Source organism: Piliocolobus tephrosceles, chromosome 14 (assembly GCF_002776525.5).
Source record: "Piliocolobus tephrosceles isolate RC106 chromosome 14, ASM277652v3, whole genome shotgun sequence".
Lineage (NCBI taxonomy): Eukaryota > Metazoa > Chordata > Mammalia > Primates > Cercopithecidae > Piliocolobus > Piliocolobus tephrosceles.
The window spans coordinates 34,283,350-34,310,664 of NC_045447.1; the positions used below are offsets into that span (position 1 = coordinate 34,283,350).

The 27,315-nt window shown below is 38.2% G+C and overlaps 1 protein-coding gene across 1 annotated transcript; it reads right to left on the reverse strand.

Annotated features, from left to right (window-relative positions):
• Nucleotides 1–17,898: 17,898 nt before the first annotated feature.
• On the reverse strand, nt 17,899–19,043 carry LOC111536823 (olfactory receptor 13D1; the record flags this gene model as incomplete). Its single annotated transcript, XM_023203350.2, is given in 4 exon segments — nt 17,899–18,202; nt 18,204–18,513; nt 18,516–18,591; nt 18,759–19,043. Coding segments are annotated over 4 exon segments (975 nt in total), but the record flags the coding sequence as incomplete, so codon positions are not given.
• Nucleotides 19,044–27,315: the final 8,272 nt, after the last annotated feature.

Here is a 27,315-nt window from a genome sequence, read left to right on the forward strand (position 1 = left end):
TCTAAAACACATAAACATGTTTATATATCTATTACCTCTTTCTATATATAAAAATTAATTGACTTTCTTTACGTTTTCCATTGGAAAATGAATTTTAGTGCCAATGACATTTTAAAACCTGACATCAGTGAATACAATTATTTCCTAAAATAGGCTTTGCAGATCTTTTCTTTGAATAATCCCTGTGCCTCACAACTGGAGTTGGGGAGAAACTGTATTAGACAAATATTCCTGGACTTTTTAACATTTGTTTCAGATTTTTCTTATTAAATATGGCTTTTTTTTTTTCTAGGTGTTTAAGTCGAGACATCTTCTAGCTTTAAGCACTTATACACTTTATTTGTACATATTTTTTTCATTAAGTTCCTCTTCCAAATGAACACTCATTATTCAATGCTCTCCAGTGTTTTCGTTACCTCCACAAGTTGTCCCAGGTACCTGCTAGCTAGGTAATTGATTAACTTTCTGATCTGAGTTAGATTTACTTGACCCTCATTGATTGTTTTTATAGCATTTTTAAGTTGGTTGTATTTTATTTATTCTCAATGTTGTATTGAGAGCTAGAACTTTAATGTAAGGGGCAAGTAGGCTGTGTCCAACCAAAAGGGGCCTATTGCCTCTTTTGCTCCTTGTTAGGTGTTTCAGGATACTGCCTAAGGTTTTCCCACACATTCTTTCTGATGTAAGTTCAAATGCCTCACTATCTCTTTTGAAGGTTAATAGAAATAGTCTGTGGGAAACTAGAACTTCTCAGATTAATATTCCTTCTGAAAAACATTCCAAGTTGTCTTTTCATGATAACTTAATAGTGCTATTAGAAGTCACCTTCATATCCAAAATTATTTTCTTCTCATATAAAGAGACTGAGTATTAAAAAAATACATTTCCTGCCAGGCGCAGTGGCTCACGCCTGTAATCCCAGCACTTTGGAGAACGAGACGGGCGGATCATGAGGTCAGGAGATTGAGACCATCCTGGCTAACACGGTGAAACCCCGTCTCTACTAAAAATACGAAAAATTGGCCAGGCGTGGAGGCGGGTGCCTGTAGTCCCAGCTACTCAAGAGGCTGAGGCAGGAGAATGGTGTGAACCCGGGAGGCGGAGCTTGCAGTGAGCCGAGATCGCCCCACTGCACTCCAGCCTGGGTGACACAGTGAGACTCCGTCTCAAAAAAAAAAAAAGAAAAAAAATACATTTCTCAATTTTCATACTCCCTTGGAGTCATCTGAAGCTTTCACTTAGCGCAAAATGAAAACTGGGAAGAAAGTTAATAAAAGTCATAATTTTAGAGGGCACCTCAGTATAAGTCCTGTTTATTTTTTATTAAAAATCAGTTGGTCTGCCCAGGTGCTGTGGCTCACGCCTGTAATCCCAGCACTTTGGGAGGCAGAGACCGGCAGATCATTTGAGGTCAGGAGTTCAAGACCAGCCTGGCCAACATGGTGAAACCCTGTCTCCACTAAAAATACAAAAATTAGCCAGGTGTGGTGGCGGGCACCTGTAATCCCAGCTACTTGGGAGGCTGAGGCGGGAGAATCGCTTGAACCCAGGAGGTGGAGGTTGCAGTGAGCCTAGTATGCACCACTGCACTCCAGCCTGGGTGAGAGTTTCAGAAACAAACAAAAACAATTGGTCCTTTGCCTCTTTGTTGTTTTTTTGTTTTCTCTTTTTTTGTTTTTGGAATGAAGCATATTTCTTAATCCATATTACTAAAGTCTCTTTTATAATTACCTGTTTGTTGAAAACTGAACCCCCTTTGGTTAATTCTCATACCTACTTGGCTGCCTGAAAGGCAAGGTTTTAAAGGTTTAAAGGGTTTTAAAGGTTTTAATAAATATTTACTTAATATTCTCAAATCATATGTTTGCTTCTCATCCCTTTTTTTCTCAGAGAATGTCAGTGATGCCTATTTACTGACAAGGGATCGTATTTTATTATATCTGATATTTCTTACATGCTGTTATGTAGTATACCTTTTACTTAAGTCCTTTCTTACTCTCTTTCATTTCACTTTGTAAAGATGATATTTACATTTTAGACTAAAACACACAGCAAACAGGAAGCTTAAAGAAGTTAGATGGTTTGCCAAAGTTAAAAAAATAAGCCGTTTAGAGCTGGTTGGCTCATTTTAATTGCTTTCTTACAATCCAATATTTGAGCATATTGAAACTTTGTTCCTCTTTCCTCTTTTGATACTTAAATATTCCCACATGTGTATAAATAATGCTTCAATGAGTAATTTTGTAGATATGTGGTTGGGTACATCCCTGTAAGTGGAATTAATGAGTCAACGTTACACTTTTTGGTTCACAGTAGCCATTTGCTCCCAGGCAGTGAATTGGATTGCCTACATGCCCATTTTTATACCAGTACCATGCTGTTTTGGTAACTATAGCCTTGTCTAATAGTACAGTTTGAAATTGGGTAATGTGATGCCTCCAGATTTGTTCTTTTTATTTACTCTTGCTTTGGCTACGCGGGGTCTTTTTTGGTTCCGTATGAATTTTAAGATGGTTTTTTCTAGATCTGTGAAGAAGAATAATGGTACTTTGATGGGAATTGTATTGAATCTGTAGATTGCTTTTGGCAGTATGGTCATTTTCACAGTATTGATTCTTCCCATCCATGAGCATGGAATGTGTTTCAATTTGTTCGTGTTGTTGATGATTTCTTTCAGCATGTTTTGTAGTTTTCCTTGTAGAGATCTTTCACCTCCTTGGTTAGGAATATTTCTAAGTATTTTATTTCTTTTTTTTTTTTTTTTGTAACTGTTGTAAAAGGTATGGAGTTCTTGATTTGTTTCTCAGCTTGGTTGCTGTTGGTGTGTAGCAGCATGCTACTGATTTGTACATTTATTTTGTATCCTGAAACTTTACCGAATTCATTTATCAGATCTGTGAACTTTTTGGATGAGTCTTTAGAGTTTTCTAGGTATACGATCACACCAGTGAACAGCAGCGATTTGACTTCCTCTTTACTGATTTGGATTCCTTTCTGATTTCTCTTGTCTGATCGCTCTGGCTAGGACTTCCAGTACTATGTTGAATGGATATGGTGAATGTAGGCCATTTCCTTTTTTTCTGAGTCAGATTCTTAGTGTATTAATTTTTAATCTCTCATATTTTCTAGTGTATGTGTTTGACTACAGTATTTCTTTATCTCACAAATTTTTATGGTAATTATTTTCAAGTTATACATATTTTGAAATGTCTATCATGCTCTTTTTTACTTGTGAATTATTTAAAAGTATGTCTTTGATTTCCACATTTAAAAGACATTCTTGGGCTGGGCGAGGTGACTCACGCCTGTAATCCCAGGCGTGAGTCTGGTAGGCCAAGGCGGGTGGATCACAAGGTCAAGAGATGGAGATCCTGGCCAACATGATGAAACCCCGTCTGTACTAAAAATACAAAAATGAGTTGGGTGTGGTGGTGCACGCCTGTAGTCCCAGCTACTCAGGAGGCTAAAGCAGAATTGCTTGAACTCCGGAGGTGGAGGTTGCAGTGAGCCGAGATTGCACCATTGCCCTCCAGCCTGGCAACAGAGCGAGACTCCATCTCAAAAAAAAAAAAAAAGAGACATTTTTCAAGTTTCTTTTTTCAATATGAATTTCTAATATGTTGTATTTTGGACATAGGTTATGATTTGAATGATATTGATTCTTTGGTATTCAATGAGACTTGCTTTCTTTCCCAATGCATCCTTAGTTTTATAAACATTTCATTGGATTTTAAAACAGTTTCTACTATTTGAGCAGTTACACACACACATACAGATTGTTGCAATTTTTAAGATGGGTGTTTAACTTACTGCGATCTCTACTTAATGTATTTGTAATCCTCCTGAATAGTAGAAGGATTTCAAAATGTTTATCTCTGATTTCTAACCCCTGTCATCATATTCCAAGTTATTTGTATCTCAGATTTCATTTTTATCTTGTTTTTAAGTCCCCTAATTGCTCTCTCTCTCTCTTTTTAACAGTCAGTGACAGTTTGGATTTACCCATGTATTTATCTATTTCCTTATTTTCTATGAAAAGTGATTTCCATTCCATTCATTTTATTAAGGGACAGTTTCTTTCAGGGGTTTTCTGAGTGTCAAAAAAAATCATTTTTTTCCAAAATTGTCTTTATTTTGCCTTCTCTCTTGAAAGATAGTTTTATACAGAATTCTAGTTTTCATTGCTTTTGCTTAAACAATCTAAGATAGTATTCCATTGATTTTTGCCTTCTGTTTTAATTGATGGCATTTTTACTTTATGAAAAGCATTTTAGAAAATAAACACTGTAGCTATATGATATTAAAATATAATAAGATTATTCATTATGAAGAGCAGACTATGCTTCATTTATTAGAAACTGTAATAAATAGTCTATGTGGGAAGCATTATGACATTCTTAGACCAACTTCCATATTTCCTTTTAGATACTCATTTTATCATTTTGCTTACTCATAAATATGGTTATATATTTATATATTAATTTAAAAAAGTGATATACTTTATTGTAAACATTTAAAAATATTTAAAAATATTTATTGAAAACCACTTTTTGTAGGTTTTAGATTTTGAAATTTAAGTGTGCCTGCCAAATAAGACTGCAAAATCTAGACTGACTGACAGGTGTAAAAGAACAAAAAGGAAGGTATCTTCTGAAGTATCTTTTTTTTTTTTTTTTTTTTTTTTGAGATGGAGTCTCGCTCTGTCACCCAGGCTGGAGTGCAGTGGCTAGATCTCAGCTCACTGCAAGCTCCGCCGCCCGGGTTTACGCCATTCTCCTGCCTCAGCCTCCCGAGTAGCTGGGACTACAGGCGCCCGCCACCTCGCCCGGCTAGGTTTTTTTGTATTTTTTAGTAGAGACGAGGTTTCACCGTATTAGCCAGAATGGTCTCGATCTCCTGACCTCGTGATCCGCCCGTCTCGGCCTCCCAAAGTGCTGGGATTACAGGCTTGAGCCACCGCGCCCGGCCTGAAGTATCTTTATAGAGAAGTTTATTCTGATGATTATCATTTTTCTTTTTATATTATAAAAATAAAAAGGAGGCTGGGCACGGTGGTTCATGCCTGTAATCCCTGCACTTTGGGAGGCCGAGGTGGGTGGATCACCTGACGTTGGGAGTTCCAGACCAGCCTGCCAACAATGGAGAAATCCCAGCCCTACTAAAAATACAAAATTAACTGGGGGTTGTGTCCGGTGCCTGTAATCCCAGCTACTCATGAGGCTGAGGCAGGAGAATCGCTTGAACCTGGGAGGCTGAGGTTGCTGTGAGCTGAGATTGCGCCATTGCACTCCATCCTGGGCAACAAGAGTGAAACTCCATCTCCTAAATAAATAAATAAATACATTAAGAATAAAGTAAATTCTGTCTTTCATAATTCAGTCTCTTAGAGAAGAGATTTAAAGCAAATACTAATGTCATAATATACACACATATTGAAACATAATGCAGTTTTGCATACACTATATATGTCTGCTCAATCATTCTTAGGACTTTTAATAATTTCACTGTTATGGTAAGATAACTAGTTTCAAAATGTGGTAAAATTTTCCAGCCTAACCCAAAGCTGAGAAATATAGAGTTTGCCTTGTGCCTTTTATATAGAATTATTTTACTTGTCTCTGTGTCCACTGTTTTTTAAAGTTAGCTTCTTTTCCAGAATTTCAGTTTACCTGTAAGAAAGTTAAAGACTTTAAACACAGAGATATATAAATCTGCATGTTTTTCTCAAGACATATTTTCCTTCTGAATCAAGATAAATATGATTTATGGTCTTTGCCATTTAATTGTCTTGATTGATCTACTTCAATAATTTCTCTTGTTTGTTATTCAGCGACTGAATTATGCGTTTTTGCTATTTAAAAAATGCTTTGAAATTTAAAGCTTTTGATCAAAAGTGTAAAACTTATTCTCAGTAGTCCTTTCATCACTAATACTAGAGGTGCTCGCTATATTGAGTAAAGTTTCACTTCCGATTTTAAAATAATCTTATAGATTATGACATGCATATTAACATTTGTATTCTTTAACTACCTGAATCATTATTATAATACAAATACTATTTACTTACATTACCCTTAACCAATATTGCCTCACATTTTAAATCATTTTGTGTCCCACATCTGGTGAGAAAATATGAGTAGTAGCATAGGAAACAGTTCAGCCAATTTAGAGATTACTTGAATTGAACTTCAGCTTTTTAATTTTTATTAAGGTTCCAGATTGGAAAAGGCCACGGGAAATATGAATGATGGTGTAATTGTGTATAAATTCATTTTTAATTTTTAATTTTTGTTAGTACACAGTAGGTATATATATTAATGGGGTCATAAAATGTTTTGATACAGGCATGCAATGTGTAATAATCACATCATGGAAGATGGGGTATCCATCCCCTCATTTAGCCTTTGTTATTGTATATCAATTTTGTAGCAATGTTACAAGATTTGTAAGAGGCCGGGTGCAGTGGCTTACACCTGTAATCCCAGCACTCTGGGAGACCGAGGCGGGCAGATCATGAAGTCAGGAGATCGAGACCATCCCGACTAACACGGTGAAACCTCGTCTCTACTAAAGTACAAAAAATTAGCCCAGTGTGGTGGCGGGCGTCTGCAGTCCCAGCTACTTGGGAGGCTGAGGCAGGAGGATGGCGTGAACCCGAGAGGCAGAGCTTGCAGTGAGTGGAGATCGCACCACTGCACTCCAGCCTGGGAGACAGAGCGAGACTCCATCTCAAGAAAAGAAAAAAAAAGATTTATGAGAAATTATCATGTGGATATATAGAAATGGCATTATCAGAAAAATTCATTGTTTTCATTGTATTGAAAAGGTGAAATAAGTGTTGTAGGAGAAAATACATTTCTTTTTGCTAAGGTTATCTGATACACCTGAGGAATCAGTAATCCCCTCATAAATAGCCAAAAATATATGAAGGAATATCACAAAAAGCACATTATGCCAAAAATTGCTGTTTTCTTTTTTCTTACTACATTACAACCTGATTCTGGTAAATCTTCTGATGTATTTCATTTCTCCTTTCCCTCTCCTCCCCTGTAGGCATCCCCCAGGAATAGCAATGGAAACCCTGAAAAGCATTCAGTATAGGAAATTAAGTTTCACAGGGACCATTAAATTTATCTTTGATTTCTCTCTTGTAAGAGTTGTAAATAACCTATTAAAAAGTTTTACCCTTTTAAACTAGAACTTTTTCCTAAAGTATGTTTAAGATAATTTATAATACCATTTTTAATCCAATTTCTACCCTTGCCTCATTTACTCATACAACATTCATTCAAGAGCTGTATTCTCGACAGGTTTTTTTTTTTTTTTTATACTTTAAATTCTAGGGTACATGTGCACAACATGCAGGTTTGTTACATATGTATACTTGTGCCATGTTGGTGTCCTGCACCCATCAACTCGTCACTTACATCAGGTATAACTCCCAATGCAATCCCTCCCACCTCCCCCCTCCCCATAATAGGCCCCGGTGTGTAATGTTCCCCTTCCCGAGTCCAAGTGATCTCATTGTTCAGTTCCCACCTATGAGTGAGAACATGCGGTGTTTGGTTTTCTCTTCTTGTGATAGTTTGCTAAGAATGATGATTTCCAGCTGCATCCATGTCCCTACAAAGGACACAAACTCATCCTTTTTTATGGTTGCATAGTATTCTATGGTGTAGATGTGCCACATTTTCTTAATCCAGTCTATCACTGATGGACATTTGGGTTGATTCCAAGTCTTTGCTTTTGTGAATAGTGCCGCAATGAACATACGTGTGCATGTGTCTTTATAGCAGCATGATTTATAATCCTTTGGGTATATACCCAGTAATGGGATGGCTGGGTCATATGGTACTTCTAGTTCTAGATCGTTGAGGAATCGCCATACTGTTTTTCATAATGGTTGAACTAGTTTACAATCCCAGCAACAGTGTAAAAGTGTTCCTATTTCTCCACATCCTCTCCAGCACCTGTTGTTTCCTGACTTTTGAATGATTGCCATTCTAACTGGTGTGAGATGGTATCTCATTGTGGTTTTGATTTGCATTTCTCTGATGGCCAGTGATGACGAGCATTTTTTCATGTGTCTGTTGGCTGTATACATGTCCTCTTTTGAGAAATGTCTGTTCATATCCTTTGCCCACTTTTTGATGGGGTTGTTTTTTTCTTGTAAATTTGTTTGAGTTCTTTGTAGGTTCTGGATATTAGCCCCTTGTCAGATGAGTAGATTGCAAAAATGTTCTCCCATTCTGTAGGTTGCCTGTTCACTCTGATGGTAGTTTCTTTTGCTGTGCAGAAGCTCTTTAGTTTAATCATATCCCATTTGTCAATTTTGGCCTTTGTTGCTGTAGCTTTTGGTGTTCTAGACGTGAAGTCCTTGCCCATGCCTATGTCCTGAATGGTATTACCTAGGTTTTCTTCTAGGGTTTTTATGGTATTAGGTCTAACATTTAAGTCTCTAATCCATCTTGAATTAATTTTCATATAAGGAGTAAGGAAAGGATCCAGTTTCAGCTTTCTACATATGGCTAGCCAATTTTCCCAGCACCATTTATTAAATAGGGAATCCTTTCCCCATTTCTTGTCAAATTGTCCCTGTTTGCAGATGACATGATTGTATATTTAGAAAACCCCATCATCTCAGCCCAAAATCTCCTTAAGCTGATAAGCAACTTCAGCAAAGTCTCAGGATACAAAATTAATGTGCAAAAATCACAAACATTCTTATACACCAATAACAGACAAACAGAAAGCCAAATCATGAATGAACTCCAATTCACAATTGCTTCAAAGAGAACAAAATACCTAGGAATGCAAGTTACAAGGAATGTAAAGGACTTCTTCAAGGAGAACTAGAAACCACTGCTCGGTGAAATAAAAGAGGACACAAACAAATGGAAGAACATTCCATACTCGTGGATAGGAAGAATCAATATCATGAAAATGACCATACTGCCCAAGGTAATTTATAGATTCAATGCCATCCCCATCAAGCTACCAATGAGTTTCTTCACAGAATTGGAAAAAAACTGCTTTAAAGTTCATATAGAATCAAAAAAGAGCCTGCATTGCCAATACAATCCTAAGTCAAAAGAACAAAGCTGGAGGCATCATGCTACCTGACTTCAAACTATACTACAAGGCTACAGTAACCAAAACAGCATGGTGCTGGTACCAAAACAGAGATATAGACCAATGGAACAGAACAGAGTCCTCAGAAATAATACCACACATTGACAGCCATCTGATCTTTGACAAATCTTGACAGGTTTTATATAGTTTTTTCAACATTCTATTATGAAAAATTTCAAACATAAAGCAAAACTGAAAGAATTTTACATTGAACATCATATACCAACCAACTAGATTTTACCACTAACATTTTACTTGATTCGCTTATATCATTTCTTTCTTTTTTTCCAGAGTTTTGCTCTTATTGCCCAGGCTGGAGTGCAATGGTGCAACCTCAGCTCGCTGCAACCTCCGCCTCCTAAGTTCAAGCGATTCTCCTGCCTCAGCCTCCTGAATAGCTAGGAGTACAGGCGTGCACCACCATACCCAGCTAATTTTGTGTTTTTAGTAGAGATGGGGTTTCACCATGTTGGCCAGGCTGGTCTCCAGCTCCTGACCTCAGGTGATCCGCCCACCTCAGTCTCCCAAAGTGCTGGGATTACAGGCGTGAACCACTGCACCCAGCCTCATATCTATGTTTCTATTCATCTCTCTGTCCTCCCATTAAATTCATGTTAATTTTGGATGCTTTTGAAGTACATTGCAGATATTTTGTACATTTTAAATACTTTAGTGTGTGTATCATTAACTAGAGTTTAATATTTGTGGTTTTTTAATTTAAAATTTATATACATGAAATTCATAAATCCTAACTATTCAATTTTGACAAATACATCCCTTTGTCACTCAAATTGCTACTGAGATATAGAACGTTAACACGACCTCAGAAAAGTGCCCTCATTCCCCATTCCCGTTGATACCTGCTGTAACTCTTCCTCCACATGGGCAGCCACTGTTCTAATTTTTAAAGCACCATTAATTCGTTTTTACCTGTTTTATAACTTCAGTTTACGCTCTTCTAAAAACACTTTGGCTGCTGTGCAGAGAAGGAATTGTAGGAGAACGAAAGGGGAGTCAGCGGTGTGATTTGGGAAGCCATTGCAGTAGCCTACATGAGATGGTGATGGCTTGGACCAGGGCAGTAACAGTGGAAGTGGTCAGACTTAGAGTAAATTTTGAATATAGAGCTGATGGAATTCACTAGGGGATTGGATGTGAGTGTATGTTGATGCCACTACCTGAGATGGGGAACACTTGGAAGAGAAGTAGTTTGGGGATAGGAAAATCAAGGTTTCTCTTTTGGACATGTTATATTTCAAATGCTTACTAGAGTGTTTATCTCAGGGCTAGAGATACATATATAGGAGTCATTGTTCTATAAGTTAATATTTTATTTTGGTCATTGTCAAATTGTAAGCATAATAAAAGTAGTTCGCAGATTATATCTATGTGTAACTAGGTTAGGTGGACTTTGCTGATCTGTTACAGTCAAACCTCTGATGCCCAGGATAAACAAAACCATATATGCAACAAAGGAAATATTATTTTAAGCAGGATTATTGCTAGCTATATGTATTACATACAACACAGTCACATTGCTCATATTCTATGAAAAGAAAATTCTCTTAATAAACAAATAGTCTTTATACAACAAAGCAAAATGCAATGATCCAAAGAATCTATTCATTGAAGCCCACTGTTAACATTTGTGGTATTATAAGGACACATAACTCACAGCCTCTGTGTCTGATGACCTTTGAATAAAATAACAGACATATTGTATGTATAATTGAAGGAATAAAAAACACAAAATCATAATAAAAACATAATAAACACCCCAAAGCCTAAGTAGTATAAGAATTTAACTTAGAGGAAGATAAGGTAGAGTCTTGCTAGGATGATTTAAAAAGGCTTTAAAGTCAGAGGAGACTTTTTTTGAGGAGAACTTGAATTTTTATAGTAGATTACAGGGATGGCAATTTTAGGTAGAGAGAATGGTATTAGCAAAAATGCAGATGCAGCAGTCGTAAGGATTATTCAGGCAATGGCAAATAAAATGGTTTAACTTCGCATAAGAAAGAGAATCACCCATTCACTCATTCAACACACATTTACAATAAATGCTTATTTTGTTCTGGGTCCCAAGGACTCTTAAGTACATACTACTTTCATATCTTTCCCTCAGGGAACCCCCTCAGTCTGTTAGGCAAGATAGATATATATGGAGAAAGGTAAGGGGAATGTATATTTTTTGTTGCATGACATTTAGTTAAACACCGAAGAAGGCATTTTGCATTTTTTTTCCTTATTCAATTCCTGTAAGACCCCTTAAGCTAGGGACTAAATGCCACATTTTACGTCAAGGGAAATGGAGACTCTGATAGGTTAAAGTTTATAATCCTAGTAAACTACAGTGTTAGAGTTTGTCCCCATTTCTTCCTTTTGAAAAACTATGCCACACTGAATAAATACATTATAACAAAACGTTTAATAAGGTCACATTATAAAATGTTATTTTTGCTTAGTCTTGCTTTGGCTATGTGGGCTCTTTTTTGGTTCTACATGAATTTTAGAATTGTTTTTTATAACTCTGTGAAGAATGATGGTGGTATTTTGATGGAGATTGCATTGAATTTGTACATTGCTTTTGGCATAAGCATTGTCATGCTTATGGTCATTTTCACAATACTGATTTTATCCATCCATGAACATAGGATGTGTTTCCATTTGTTGCTGTTATCTATGATTTCTTTCAGCAGTGTTTTGTAGTTTTCCTTGTAGAGATCTTTCGACTCCTTTGTTAGGTATGTTCCTGAGTATTTTATTTTTTTTGGCAGCTATTGTAAAAGGGGTTGAGTTCTTGATTTGATTCTCTGCTTGGTTGCTGTTGGTGTACAGAAGAGCTACTGATTTGTGTACATTAATCTTGTATCCAGAAATTTTGCTGAATTCTTTTTATCAGTTCTAGGAGCTTTCTAGAGGAGTCCTTAGGGATTTCAAGGTAAACAATCATATCATTAGCAAACAAGTGACAGTCTGACTTCCTCTTTACCGATTGGATGCCCTTTATTTCTTTCTCTTGTCTGATTGCTCTGGTTAGGACTTCCAGTACTATGTTGAAGAGGAGTGGTGAGAGTGGTCATCCTTGTCTTGTTCAGTTCTCAGAGGGAGAGAGAGCTTTCAACTCTTCCCCATTCGGTATCACGTTGGCTGTGGGTTTGTCATAGATGGCTTTTATTACATTGAGGTATATCCCTTGTATGCCGATTTTGCTGAGAGTTTTAATCATAAAACGATGCTGGATTTTGTCGAATGCTTTTTCTGCATCTATTGAGATGATCATGTGATTTTTGTTTGTAATTTTGTTTATGTTATCACACTTATTGACTTGAGTATGTTAAACCATCCCTGCATCCCTGGTCTGAAACCCACTTGATTATAGTGGATCATCTTTTTGATATGTTGTTGGATTTTGTTAGTTAGTATTTTGTTAAGGATTTTAGCATCTATGTTCCTCAAGGATATTGGTCTGTAGTTTTCTTTTTTGGTTATGTCCTTTCCTGGTTTTGGTATTAGGGTGATGGTGGCTTCATATAATGAATTAGGGAGGGCTCCTTCTTTCTTTATCTTGTGGAATAGTGTCAAAAGTATTGGTACTAATTCTTGTTTGAATGTCTGGTAGAATTCTGTGAATCCATCTGGTCCTGGACTTTTTTTTGTTGGTAATTTTTAAATTACCATTTCAATCTTGCTGCTTGTTATTGATCTGTTCAGGGTATCTAATTCTTCCTGATTTAAGCTAGGAAGGTTGTATTTTCTCAGGAATGTATACATTTCTTATAGGTTTTCTAGTTTATGTGCATAAAAATGTTCATGGCCTTAAATGATCTTTCATATTTCAGCAGTGTCAGTTGTAATATCTCCTGTTCCGTCTCTCAGTAAGGTTATTTGGATTTTCTCTCTTCTTTTCTTGGGTAATCTTGCTAATGGTTCATCAATTTTATTTATCTTTTCAAAGAACCAGGTTTTTGTTTCATGTATCTTTTGTATTTTGTTTTGTTTTGTTTTGTTTCAATTTCATTTAGTTCTGTTCTGATCTTGGTTATTTCCTTTCTTCTGCTGGGTTTGGGTTTGGTTTGTTCTAGTTTCTCTAGTTGCTTGAGGTGTGACCTTAGATTGTTTGTGCTCTTTCAGACTTTCCGATGTAGGCATTTAGGGCTATGAACTTTCCTGTTAGCACTGCCTTTGCTGTATCCCAGAGGTTTTTATTTTATAGGTTGTGTCATTATTGTCATCAGTTGGAAGAATTTTTAAATTTCCATCTTTATTTCATTTTTGACCCAGTGCTCATTCAGGAGCAGGCTATTTAATTTCCATGTATTTACATGGTTTTGAAGGTTCCTTTTGGAGTTGATTTGCAGTTTTATTCCACTGTGGTCCAAGAGAGTGCTTGATATAATTTCAACTTTCTTAAATTTACTGAGGCTCATTTTATGGTCTATATTATATGGTCCATCTTGGAGAAAGTTCCATACGCTGTTGAATAGAATGTATATTCAGAGTTTGTTGGATGAAATGTTCTGTATATATCTGTTAAGTCCACTTGTTCCAAGGTATAGTTTAAATCCATTGTTTCTTTGTTGATTTTCTGTCCTGAGGACTTGTCTAGTGCTGTCAGTGGAGTATTGAAGTCCCCACTATTATTGTGCTGCTGTCTGTCTCATTTCTTAGATCTAATAGTAATTGTTTTATAAATTTAGGATCTCCAATGTTAGGTGCATATATGTTTAGGATTGTGATATTTTCCTTTTGGACAAGGCCTTTCACCATTATGTACTGTTTCTCTTTGTCTCTTTTAAGCACTGTTGTTTTAAAGTTTGTTTTGTCTGAAATAGCTAGCCCTGCTTGCTTTTGCTGTCCATTTGCATGAAATGCCTTTTTCCACCCTTTTACTTTAAGTTTATCTGAGTCCTTATGTGTTAGGTGAGTCTCCTGATGGCAGCAGCTGGTTGGTTGGTGAGTTCTTATCCATTCTGTCGTTCTGTATCTTTTAAATGAAGCATTTAGATCACTTACATTCACTATTAGTATTGAAATGTGAGGTACCATTGCTTTCATTGTGCTATTTGTTGCCTGTGTACTTTGGTTTTGTTTTTTGTTTTTGCCTTTTTTTTTTTTTTTTTTCTGAGACAGAGTCTTGCTCTGTCACTCAGGCTGGAGTGCAGTGGTGTGATCTTGGCTCACTGCAAGCTCCGCCCCCTGGGTTCATGCCATTCTCCTGCCTCAGCCTCCTGAATGGCTGGGACTACAGGTGCCTGCCACTACGCCCCGCTCATTTTTTGTATTTTTAGTAGAGACGAGGTTTCACTGTGTTAGCCAGGATGGTCTTGATCTCCTGACCTCGTAATCCGCCTGCCTTGGCCTCCCAAAGTGCTGGGATTACAGGCATGGGCCACCACGCCCAGCCTTTGTTTTTGCTTTTTAACTTGTATTTTCATTGTATATGTCCTGTGTGATTTATGCTTTAAAGAGGCTCTGTTTTGATATGTTTCTAGGATTTGTTTCAATATTTAGAGCTCCTTTTAGCAGTTCTTGTAGTGGTGGTTTGGTAATGGTGAATTCTCTCAGCATTTGTTTATCTGAAAACGACTGTATCTTTCCTTCATGTATGATGCTTAGTTTTGGTGGATACAAAATTCTTGGCTGATAATTGTTTTATTTGAAGGGACTGAAGATAGGTCCCCAATCTCCTCTAGTTTGTAAGGTTTCTGCTGAGAAATCTGCTGTTAATCTGATAGATTTTCCCTTATAGGTTACCTGTTGCTTCTGTCTCATAGCTCTTAAGATTCTTTCCTTCTTCTTAACTTTGGATAACCTGATGACAATGTGCCTAGGTGAAGATCTCTTTGCAACGAATTTCCCAGGTGTTCTTTGTGCTTCTTATATTTGGATGTCTGGTTCTCTCAGAAGGCTGGGGAAGTTGTCCTTGATTATTCCCCCAAATATGTTTTCAAGGCTTTTAGAATTCTCTTATTCCTCAGGTGCACCGATTATTCTTAGGTTTGGTGGTTTAACATAAACCCAGATTTCTTGGAGGCTTTGTTCATATTTTCTTATTCTTTTTTGTCTTTGTTGAATTGGGTTAATTTGAAGACCTTGTCTTTGAGCTCTGAATTTTCTTCTACTTGTTCAGTTATATTTCTGATACTTTCCAGAGCATTTTGCATTTCTAAAAGTGTGTCCAAAGTTTCCTAAATTTTTGATTTTTTTAAGCTATCTATTTCCATGAATATTTCTCCCTTCTTGTATCTGTTTTTTTCATTTTTCCCTTTGCATTGGGCTTTGCCTTTCTCTGGTGCCTTCTGAGTAGCTTAATAAATAACCTCCTGAATTATTTTTCAGGTAAATCAGGAATTTGTTATTGGTTTGGATCTATTGCTGGTGAACTAGTGTGATTTTTTCGGGGGGTGTTGAAGAGCCTTGTTTTGTCATATTACTAGGGCTGGTTTTCTGGTTCCTTCCCATTTGGGTAGGCTCTGTCAGAGAGGTCTCAGGCTGAAGGCTGTTGTTCACATTCTTTTGTCCCACAGAGTGTTCCCTTGATGTAGTACTCCCCCCTTTTTCCTATGGATGTGGCTTCCTGTGAGCCGAACTGCAGTGCTTATTGTCTGTCTTCTGGGTCTAGCTACCCAGAGAGTCTTCGCAGCTCAGGGCTGGTACTGGGGGTTGTCTTCACAGAGTCCTGTGATGTGAACTGTCGATAGGTCTATCAGCCATGGATACCAGTGCTTGTTCTGAAGAGGGGGCAGAGGGTGCAATGGACTCCATGAGGGTCCTTAGCTTTGGTGGTTTAATGCTCTATTTTTGTGTTGGTTGGCCTCCTGCCAGGAGGTGGCATTTTTCCAGAAAGCATCAGCTGAGTAGTGTGGAGAGGGACCGGTGGTGGGCGGGGCCCTAGAACTCTCAAGATTATATGCCCTTTGTCTTCCACTACCAGGGTCAACAGGGAAGGACCATCAGGTGGGGGCAGGGCAAGGCACATTTGAGCTCACACTTTCCTTGGGTGGGTCTTGCTGCAGCTGCCCTAGGGGATGGAGGTGAGATTTCCATGTCACTGGAGTTGTGTACCTAGGAGGATTATGGCTGCCTCTGCTGAGTCATGCAGGTTGTCAGGAAAGTGGGTAAGGCTGGCAGTCACCCAGCTCCCATGCAAACTGAAGGGCTGGTCTCACTCCCACCTTGCCCCCGCCACCCCCAACAGCCCTGAGTCTGTGTCCAGGCAGAGGGTGAGACAGGCTTGAAAACTTGCCTGAGGCTATCTGCCTCCCAGCTGCGAGAGAAAAGGGTTTTAGATCTTCCCCTGCCTGTGAAGTCTGCACACCTGATTCCTACTCTCCCCTGAGTTCTGGCCAGAAGGCTTTTCGTCCCATTCAAATTGTTACAAAGTTCAGTTAGAGAATTCCTTGTCCCTGTGGTGTTTTACTCTGTGCTTCTCTGGCCACCCTTCTGATGGATCCCTGTGGTGCCAGGCAGGAATGGGCTGCTGCGGGACCCAGTGAGCTCCTGGGGCCTTTCTGCGCTTCCTCTACGCCTGTATTTCGCTCGGCTCTCTGAGGTCAGCTCCAGGTAAAATCAGAAACTTCTGCAAACAAACCTTCAGCTTCTCCAGTGGGGATGTGTGTTTGGGAGAGGAGGGTCTCCCTTTCCCATTTCTGTAGTTGGGGCACCCACATTATTGGGGCATCTCCTCGGTCCTGCAGGAGCAGTCCTCTTCCTTCAGAGGGTCTGTGGGTCATCTTGGGATTGCTGGTTTGTTCATGCAGTCGATCTGGAGCTAACATTCATAGTGTAAGCCTCTGCATGCTGCTGTGTCCGGAGCTGCAATCTAGTCTTGCCTCCCATCTGCCATGATCCCCCTCATGTTAAAATTAGCTTTTCATATGAAGATAGTTTATTGACTCATGAACTAAAAAGAATGTGAAAATGACTTTAGACACAGCTGAATCGAGGCGCTAACAGCATCAGACATCCTCTCTCTCCTTCTGAACTCACCTTTGCATCTCAGTTAGGCTCTCTCCTCATATGGCCAAAGATTGGCTCCAGGCTCACATTTCTCCAGTTAAGCAACCCTAGTGGAAAGAGTGCCTTTTTTTTTCTTTCCCTAGTGGGACAGCATTCTTGGGTTGAGTTTGATTAGCCTGACTTGGCTCACTTGCTACCCTGAATGAGTCACTGTAGCGAGAGGGATTTGCTTTTTTATTGGCTAGGCTTTTGTTCAGCATCTACCACTATATCCAGAAGGTTGAGTTAGTCCCATGCAGACTACATGGACTCAGAGGAAAGGACTGTTGATATATCAAAAAAAAAAAAAAAAAAGATATATTATTTTACCAGAAGAGGGGATGCGGTACAACAAAGCAATAGATGTTCTATTCAAAATGACAGATAAAGCAGACTGAGAAGGTAGAAGGAAGAAAGAGAAAGGAAGTAGATGAAGAAGGGAAGAGGAGGAAGGTCAAGAAAGAGGAAGAGATAGAGAAGAGGGAGAGAAAAATGCGTAAGGAAGAGAAAGATAGAGTAAACTGAGATTTATCTTGATGAAAAACCTTATTCCTATATGGGATCAATGAGCGTAGACACCTACAGCTTGAAACTCTGCACACAACGCTTAATTCAGAAGGCGTACATGAGCTTTCTGTGATGAAAGGAATGGAAATCCCAAAGTTGTCTTTACAAACATACACACTCTCTTTATATCAGATTCTGTGACTTTATCTGTGAATACAAAACACCTGATCTGATCCCTTGTTGAGGACATCACGTGCCTCAAGGCCTTTCATATTTTCCACAGATGCAAGTGCTGAGGATTTTCTTCACAGCTTCTTTTACCTCCTTATTCCTCAGGCTGTAGATGATGGGGTTCAACATTGGGGTGATCACTCCGTAAGACAATCCAATGATTTCATCAGATGCTTTTGTGAACTTTGATTTGGGTTTCATGTACATGAAAAGGGCTGAACCACAGAATAAGGTGACCATAGTCAAGTGCACTGAACAGGTAGAAAAGGCTTTCTTTCTTCCTTCAGCAGAATTAATTCTCAAGTTGGAAGAGAGAATAAACACATAGGAGAAAAATTAACAGAAGAGGAATCACCAATAAAACAATACTTGCCACTGTCATTATACACACATTCATGGAGATATCTGAGCATATGACTTTAAGAAGAGCCAGGATCTCACAGGTAAGATGATCGATTATGTTATTCTCACAGAAAGGCAACACCATTGTCAGGACTGTCTGCACTAAGGAATTCAGACAGCCTATGATCCAGGACCATGCAGCCATTTGCACATACAGCACTCTTTTCATGATGATGGAGTACGTCAGTGGGTTGCAGATGGCCACATAGTAGTCATAGGCCATTAAAGCCAGGAGGACACCTCAGTGGAGCCCAAGCCAAGGGACACAACCATCTGCAGAGCACAGTCAATGAAGGAGATGGATTTTCTCTCAGAAATCTATGGGTCTGTCAGCCATGGATACCAGTGCCAGGGGCAGAGGGTGCAATGGACTCAATGAGGGTCCTTAGCTTTGGTGGTTTAATGCTCTATTTTTGTGCTGGTTGGCCTCCTGCCAGGAGGTGTCATCTTCCAGAAAGCATCAGCTGAGTAGTGTGGAGAGGGACTGGTGGTGGGTAATAATGCTTATTAAATATAATAAGCATTGGAGGAGTGGATGATGATATGTAACAGATGTCCAAGAATGAGAGGTTTCCAAGAAAGAAATACATGGGGGTATGGAGGTGAGAATCCAGGATCCTGATAATAAGGATGCTATTTCGCAGGAGGATTATCACATACATGATGAGGCAGAGCATGAACAGAAAAAGCTGGAGCGCTGGATATTGGGAAAGCCCCACCAGAAAGAATTCAGTCACTGCAGAGTAATTTCTTGTCTCCATGTGTTCATGTCATCTACAGAGTTTACAAAAGAACATGAGTCAGGAAAATTTGAATTTTTGATGTAGAGTTATCAAATAACTTTCACGTTCATCATTTTGTTTTATTCTTAGAACATGCCCTGGCATCAACAAGAGCAGGGCTATTAACTTTGCTAATGATAAAAAAGGCACTGAGATCACTACTTTTTGTTTTTTTTTTTTTTTTTTGAGATGGAGTCTCACTCTGTCACCTAGGCTGGAGTGCAGGGGCACAATCTTGCCTCACTGCAGCCTCTGACTCCTAGGTTCAAGTGATTGTCCTGCCTCAGCCTCCTGAGTAGCTGGGACTACAGGCGTGCACCACCACGACCAACTAATTTCTTGTATTTTTAGTAGAGACAGGGTTTCACCATGTTGACCCAAATGGTCTCCATCTCTTGACCTCATGATCCACCCACCTTGGCTTCTCAAAGTGCTGGGATTACAGGTGGGAGCCACTGCTCCCGGCCTAATACTTTTTAGTATCACACAGTAGCAGAGGCTATACTGGGAAGTGCCAGTCCTCTAATTACATAATATTTAGGGACAAACTACTTTCAAAGGTGGGTACATAAGAATCTCTATTGATGAATATTTTGAAAGATTTATTTTTATAAAGATGTATCTAATTTAAAGTATCATGGAGATTTTGAATCATGCCAGTTATCCTCACTATGACCTTCAAGTTACTTAACATTTTTGAGTCTAAGCTAGCTAAGCTACTAGTTTCAGCTAGGAAAATGGGGGGAAAGCTATAACTCTTTGGTAGTTTATTGTGAGATGTAACTTAGATAACATCTATTAGGTCGCAGGTATAGTAGCTGGTTCCAACATGTCATCTAAAATTATATATTAAGAGATTATGATTGAATCAAAATAGCAGTAAGTATATATATATGTTCATATATATTATAAATCGTAACTTTCAAGTCTACTCGACTGAGTCAGAAGGAAATTTTTTTTTCTTTTTAATTTTGGGGCAAGGGAATTGAAATTTGGGAGCATAATTGATGGAACATGAACAATTTTCTGATCCAAAGGGGACATCTAACTAGTTAAGAGTCTGGGAATCATTGGTGTTTAGTTCCCAGGAACTACGGATCTTGGACTGCTACTACGTATAGCTTTCTTTAGGGCCTAGAATTCACCCTTTAGTATTAGTCACCAAGTGTTACCTTTCTTCTTAACTTTTATAATTTTCCAATTGGCCTAAATTCTCTATTCTTTTTTCTCTACCTTTTTGATGCATATTTTATGCTTTTGCAGGCAAGTTTTTATCATTTACAAGTACTTATTAATATATACTTTTCTTTCGATTTTTGTATTTAGTGCTTTGGACACATTCCTAGGTCTTCCATATTAATTTAAATTTTGGCCAGGAAGCTTCCATGTGTGACAGAACTGATACTGGCTAATTTTTATTGAGCACTTTTTTGTAAGCACATTTCACTGCTGTAAGCACATTGAATGTATTAATCACTTAATCTTCAGTGTAAGTTACTGACACAGATACCATATTTAACTCCCATTTTACAGAGAGGAAACAGAGACAAAGGAAAGTTTAAGTAACTTTTACAAGGCCACAGAGATAATATATCCCAAGGCCAAAATCCAATATTCAGTTGCCTGGCTCCAGAGTCAACTCTTTTACCCACTAGACCATACTACTTCTCACAGATTCCTACACTGATTCCAAGCAAGAGACAATTACATAAATGTTTCTTGCTGTGTTAAACTTACATAACAAGCATCACTTGCTTGTTTTATTTCTGATTACACATGATATGCTAGTAAACTCTGAAAGCTGGATCACAGCCTTTTATTTCTTGTAGCCTTTGGAATTTTTTTGATACGGAGTCTCACTCTGTCACCCAGGCTGGAGTACAGTGGCGTGATCTCGGCTTACTGCAAGCTCCGCCTCCCGGGTTCATGCCATTGTCCTGCCTCAGCCTCACAAGTAGCTGGGATTACAGTGCCCGCCACCACGCCCAGCTAATTTTTTGTCTTTTTAGTAGAGACGGGGTTTTCACCATGTTAGCCAGGATGGTCTCGATCTCCTGACCTCGTGATCCACCCACCTTGGCTTCCCAAAGTACTGGGATTAAGGGCATGAGCCACCGCACCCCGCTGTAATGTGGTCTTTTTGGTTGTCTACATGTAGCAGGCAATTTCACAATTATGAGAATTAGCATAATCAAGAACAATGACATGAGAATTCTTACTATCACATTTGCTTCTACCAGCCACACACCTGGAATCCTCTAGCCTTTGTTTTTACTCTGCAAGTCAGTATGCATTTCAGGATCTTTAATTGTCCTAATACCTGCCTTTTCTACCTTTTCCATCCCGACTCATCTTTTGCTAGTTCTGCCTACTTATAACTTTAGCCCCATGTCATTAAAAACTCAGCCATCCAGGAGAGTGGCGTGAACTTGGGAGGCAGAGCTTGAAGTGAGTCGAGATCGCGCCACTGCACTCCAGCCTGGGCAACAGAGACAGACTCCTTCTCAAAAAAAAAAAAAAAAAAAAAAACCAAAAAACAAAAAACGCAGCCATCCTGCATTTGTTTCATGTTTATTCTGTTAAGTGCCCAACAAAAGTATGGACTTCCTATATAAAGGATACTTTGTATACTATGTGTGTAACTTTGTTAGCCTATCTCTGTCATAGCTAGAGTTCCCTGGGTTTTGGTGATAAATGAAAATATTTCTTGCTGATCATCTCCTTGCCCCAAACCACACATTTTCTCTGGCCTTTCTGTATCCAAAGAGCTTGAAGACCTGGATGAGGGGCTTATTTCTTGTCTGGTCATAGACAGCAGCATTCCTATCTTCCTATAAGGGACAATACAGGAAAGTTATTTCCTTTTCATTCCTTTTCCGTATCATTTCTCTTCCTCTTAGAGAATATCATCTGAACAGTGATTTTAGTAAAGTTGAAGAAAGAGATGATGGTACCACTGTCTTAGTATATTAGAAAATATTTCCTTCTTCCACACGTCCTTTCCTGTTTCTAGTCACATTGGCACATGGACTTATTTCCACAAAGAAATCAGTTAAGGCAGCAGTTTTAATTTGTTGGAAGATAGTTGTTGTGAAGGGAGAGAAAGAGAAAAGAAGAAGGAGAAGGAAAAGGAGCCAATTTTTACTGTTAAAGAAAGTGTACTAACCTTAATACTTCTATCCTGGAGTGAGGTGGTTGAGGAGAAATGGGTGAAGAAGAAATGACTGTCATTTTCTCTGTTCAAAAAAGGTCCCAGGTAAGGGAGCATATTTTTCCAGAATTAAGGGTGAAGAAGAGAAGACAAAAATAACTTCACAAAAAAACCATTAACCTATCACAAAACTCCTTTGGTCCCCTTTTTTTCTCTCCACTTCAGCCATTTCTTCTCCCATGATAATGTCAAGGAAAGCATTGTTGAGTAGGTTTGCTTCCCAATAATATTCACCAGCTTCCCCACAAAAGACACGTAAGCAGAGAAATGCGGTCTGAGGAAAAACAGTATGCCTGCTATGCAACACAACTTCAAGAAAAGCCCCCAGCTCATCCTCCGACCACATTGTCATCCCTAGGCCCCTCTAATGTAGAAATTCCAAAGTTCCTATTGGCACCCCCGATGCTCTGCAATGAGCATGCTGATTTTTTTTTCCCTTCCCCAAATACTGCCTTCTTCTCCATTCATTTGTACATGCTTTTTTCTTAAGCTGGAAGGACTTCTCTCAATTTAGATATTTTCTAGGAAAACTTTTTCACCTCTTTGAGTAGGTGCCCCTACGATGTGCTTTTTGCCCCCACAGCAACCTTCACTTACTGGTTTATTGCACACATACTATGCTATATATACTGTGTGATACCTAATAGGGGTCCCGCTGTGAGTACTACACTTCCAAAATGGACACTGGGTAAAGAATGGTTTTGATAATTATTTTATACTTATAAGAAACAAATAATTTATGTGCTATGTAACTTATTCTCATGTAAAAAAAAGTTAATAGTACACTTTGCAAATTATTTTACCAACCTAAGATAGCCTTTTACTGAAAACTCTCAATAAAACTACGATCAATCCAATTTATGAAATACATGTACAGAAATACAGAGTACATCCAAACTGTATACTAAAATAATGTCATTTGTTTTTATTAATACATGGAATTCCAAATTAGAAATCTATCAATATATGAAGCAAATAGGTAACAAAAGTAAAATACATTGTCATCTAACTAGATGCCAAAAAGCGTTTGATAGAATACAACATTCACTCTTAGTAAAATGTCTCAGTAATCTAAGCTTAGGAGAATAATTCACTAAGATAATGAGGATTATTTCTCTTTAACAATTGGTCAGTATAATTACAAATGGTGAGACATTGGAGGCATTTTCCTAAGAGTCATTCAAAAATGCATTATTATTTAACATCTTCCCCTGAATGATCCAACAATAGAAAAAATATAATTGCATGTACTATCATATTTCAAGTTCAATCTTGCTTTCACAGTTGCTCTAAGTTTTTCTTCTAGAATGCTGACTTTCTGGCATGTGATGGGCATGGTATACACGTGAGACTATTTAATCTGTCAGATAGTACCACCACTGCAGATTGTAGTCTTGGAGTATAGTAAGGACAAGGGGCAATGCACATATGTAATATTAAAAAAGAAAGAAGTTTCTAATAATATAAATGATTGCAATTTTGTACTTACGTGTCTGAAGAAACAACACCAAAATGTTAACTGTGGTTTTCTCTGGAATGTGAAACTTAGGGCACTAATAATTTATCTTCTCCATATTTTCCAAACAATTTTTAATTAACCTATATGTTACTATTATATATATCAGAAATAGTGTTTTCACATTTTTCTTGGAAGGTAATAGTGGCAAAAATGTGTAGAATGGGCAGTTTTCTCTAAAAACCAAGTATGAAATAAAACACAATGGACAGGAAATTGGAGAGGGGCTTTTTGTTATATCATATTACATAGATTAATACAATGCCATTTAGTGTTCTTATGCCCATCAATGAATCTAACACTTATATTCATCATCAGGAGACATACTGATACAGCCTCAGTTATTGCAAAAAGATTCTAGAACCCACCATTTAGAATGTGGTCAAGCTTAGCAGTGCTGATAGGAAGCACTGTAGAGCATCCGGCAGCATCACACAAGAAAAAGAAAGAAAGAAGTAATGCCTGGTGTGTGGGAGGGAGCCTAGGGAAACATCAGGGGCTTCTGTTACCTCTGGTTTTTTCTTTGCTATACAAATGTAGAATTTCAGTTTCTTGATTCTCCAGGTTTTATTCATCTCTCCCCAAAGTCTCCATCAAAAATCGGTTCTCAGTATTGGGCATCACCTATGGGAAGAAAGCAAACTTCACTTGAGAACTGTGGATTATGAAGCATTCACCCTTCTTCTCCCATGTTTACTAGCAGGAGAGAGTAGTTGTAACACATGAGCACTCACCCAGATTGCCTGATTTTTAACCCAAGGAACCTTTTGAAGCAGGGTATGTTACACCCACCAGGAAAGGTTTCTTCAGGAGGGAATTTCAGCACTAAATATTACATCCTATATCCTGCTTCATCCAGATTTTTCCTACCGTTTATAAAACAACTTTGCTGTTCACAATATGAGAAAAACAAGGAGATCCCCAATGCTTGTCCAAATAAATGACTCTCTAGGAGCCCTGAAGGGAGTTGATAATAAGCAATACTGGGTGAGTCAGAATTAAGTTATCTTTTCCCTTCTTTACACAGCCTTAAGATTATTCTGTGTTTTTTCACTGACATTGCTAGGAATACAGCCGAAGCTTTAAGCCCTTATGTTGTAGGAGTCTTTATCTGAGTCGTGGGGATGCCTCTGGGATTTGTTAGCACATGCAGGATATTATGTCTAATCATTTCTAGGGCTGTACCATGGAAGCCCAGTGTGATCCATTTCTCTTACCCCTTTGTTCTTCCTGCTAGTAAGGCATCTTTATGGAGAAGTACTATGTTTTAATGGAAAGAGCAGTCTTCTTGGCAGTGAGAATGATGTACAATGAGGTAACGGTATCTACTTTGTAGGGTTGTTGTGAGGATTAACATAACATACCTGAAAGATCTTGGCGCAAAGGGACTGCACGTACACAAAGTCAGTTTAATCCGATCTCCTAAGGCTGCTATTCTTTCATTTTCCATGGTGAGGAAAAACTGCTAATTTAAAGTGAGCTGCATAAATATCCAAGTATTTTCTTCATCCAGTAATACCTTATTTCCCTTGATTTTTTCCACAGTTGTGTTCCAAATTTTTCAAATAAAATAAGCATTCCTAATTCCTAGTTCGCATATTCACTCTCCTTTCTGAAAATAAACTCTGCTCTAATTGTCCTCATTTAGCCATCAGTGTAGAAATCCTCAAATTTGCCATATAAATAAATAGTATGACTTATTGCAACTTCAGTCTTCAAAACAACAAAGCCATTGTAGACATAAGCACAGATATTTCTCTTCAGCGTTCTTTTTCTCTAGTGTGTCACTATCTTTTTCTGTCTATTTACAGAAGTCACTGTGGCTGTTCGTCTTCAGATGTGTTTGAATCATAGCGACTTTCTCACTGTACTACAGTCTTGCTGTAGAAACCGTAGGCAAGTATACCTCAGTTCCAGATGTCTGTTAGTGGCGGTGAGGGGGCAGACTGAAAATAAAGCTTTCATCCCCATTAGAAATTCATGTCATAAGTTTGAATCAATAGTAAATCAATCTCATCGACCTAAGTACCCTCTAACCTCTGGGTCCTAAGTTTTTCCAGAGGACCCACCAGTAGCCTAGTAGCCAATTTAAATCCTCCCTTGTTTTCTTCTAAGACACTGTGTAATCCCACAAGTGATTTAAAGTTGAATCACTAAGTCACAATAAAGGTGGCAACTTTTAGATATATTAAGAATAATGTCTCAAAGACCTAAGGGTACCTTACTTATTAAACAGCAATTTTTCTTTAACTTTGAATTCGTTTTTTTCCTGATTGTAGAAATAACACATATTCATTGTAGTAAATTTGGGACATTCAGAAAAGCCCAAAGGAGGAAATGAAAGTCACCCATAATTTCAGATATAACTGTTGATATTTTGACATATTTTTATGCATATACTACCTATAATAAAAACTTAGGCTGGGCGTGGTGGCTCATGCCTGTAATCCCAGCACTTTGGGAGGCCGAGGTAGGTGGATCACGAGGTCCGGAGATCGAGACCATCCTGGCCAACATGGTGAAACTGTCTCTACTAAAAATACAAAAATTAGCCAGGCATGGTGTTGCGTGCCTGTAATCCCAGCTACTTGGGAGGCTGAGGCGGGAAGATCGCTTGAACGTGGGAGGTGGAGGTTGCAGTGAGCCAAGATTGTACCACTGCACTCCAGCCTGGTGACAGAGCGAGACTCCCTCTAAAACAAAACAAAACAAAACAACCTTAAAAGCAGACTGCATATTCTTTTTTATAACCTGTTGTTAACATTAACAATATGTTGTATGTGTTTTCTCACGTTATTTTATTAAGCAATTTTAATAAATGTTATAATATTTTAAAAAGGAAAATGGAGAGGGTAAAAACACATATAACAAGTGGAAGTGAAACCGTTTTCTATTGCATTCTTAGAATATGAGAATTCTTTTATACTTTTATACTTTTCTTTGACTTTCTGAAGGTAAGACACTGTTGGAAGACTGGAATCAGAGATTCCATTTATTCTAATTCTCTCTGAATAAAAACCAATTCTCGTTGTCAGAAATTCTCATAATGTCCTTCTTATAGAATGGAAAATGAGTGTGATGTACATTTTTTTCTTAGTGGGATGAAGCAGACATAAGGGTGTAATAACCAAAGCACAGCCTCAAGGGAATGGACACACTCCTGCCATGGCTTCTCAACCAGCTCCTCTAACTCTCCTTATCTTCTGTCCTCTTCTGGCCCCTGACCCTGCTGTGCCAACCCCAGGTTTTAGTGTTTTAATTCCATCCCACTTATGTTTTTCCAGCACGTCTGCAATTGTGTAGGCCTTAGTTAGGAGAACATTCACTTTCGTGAAAAAATCAGCACATCTATAGTAAATACATCATGAAATAAGAGGATGGAACCTATAATTTGAAAAGAGTAACAATTGTGGTTGAATTATATGGAATATGTATCATTTCTGTTTCAGTTCTATTTACCTTTTCTTTTAATATTCAACTATGTGACACACCTTTTGCTAAATTTTGATGCCAAATATGTTCACTCATTGTTG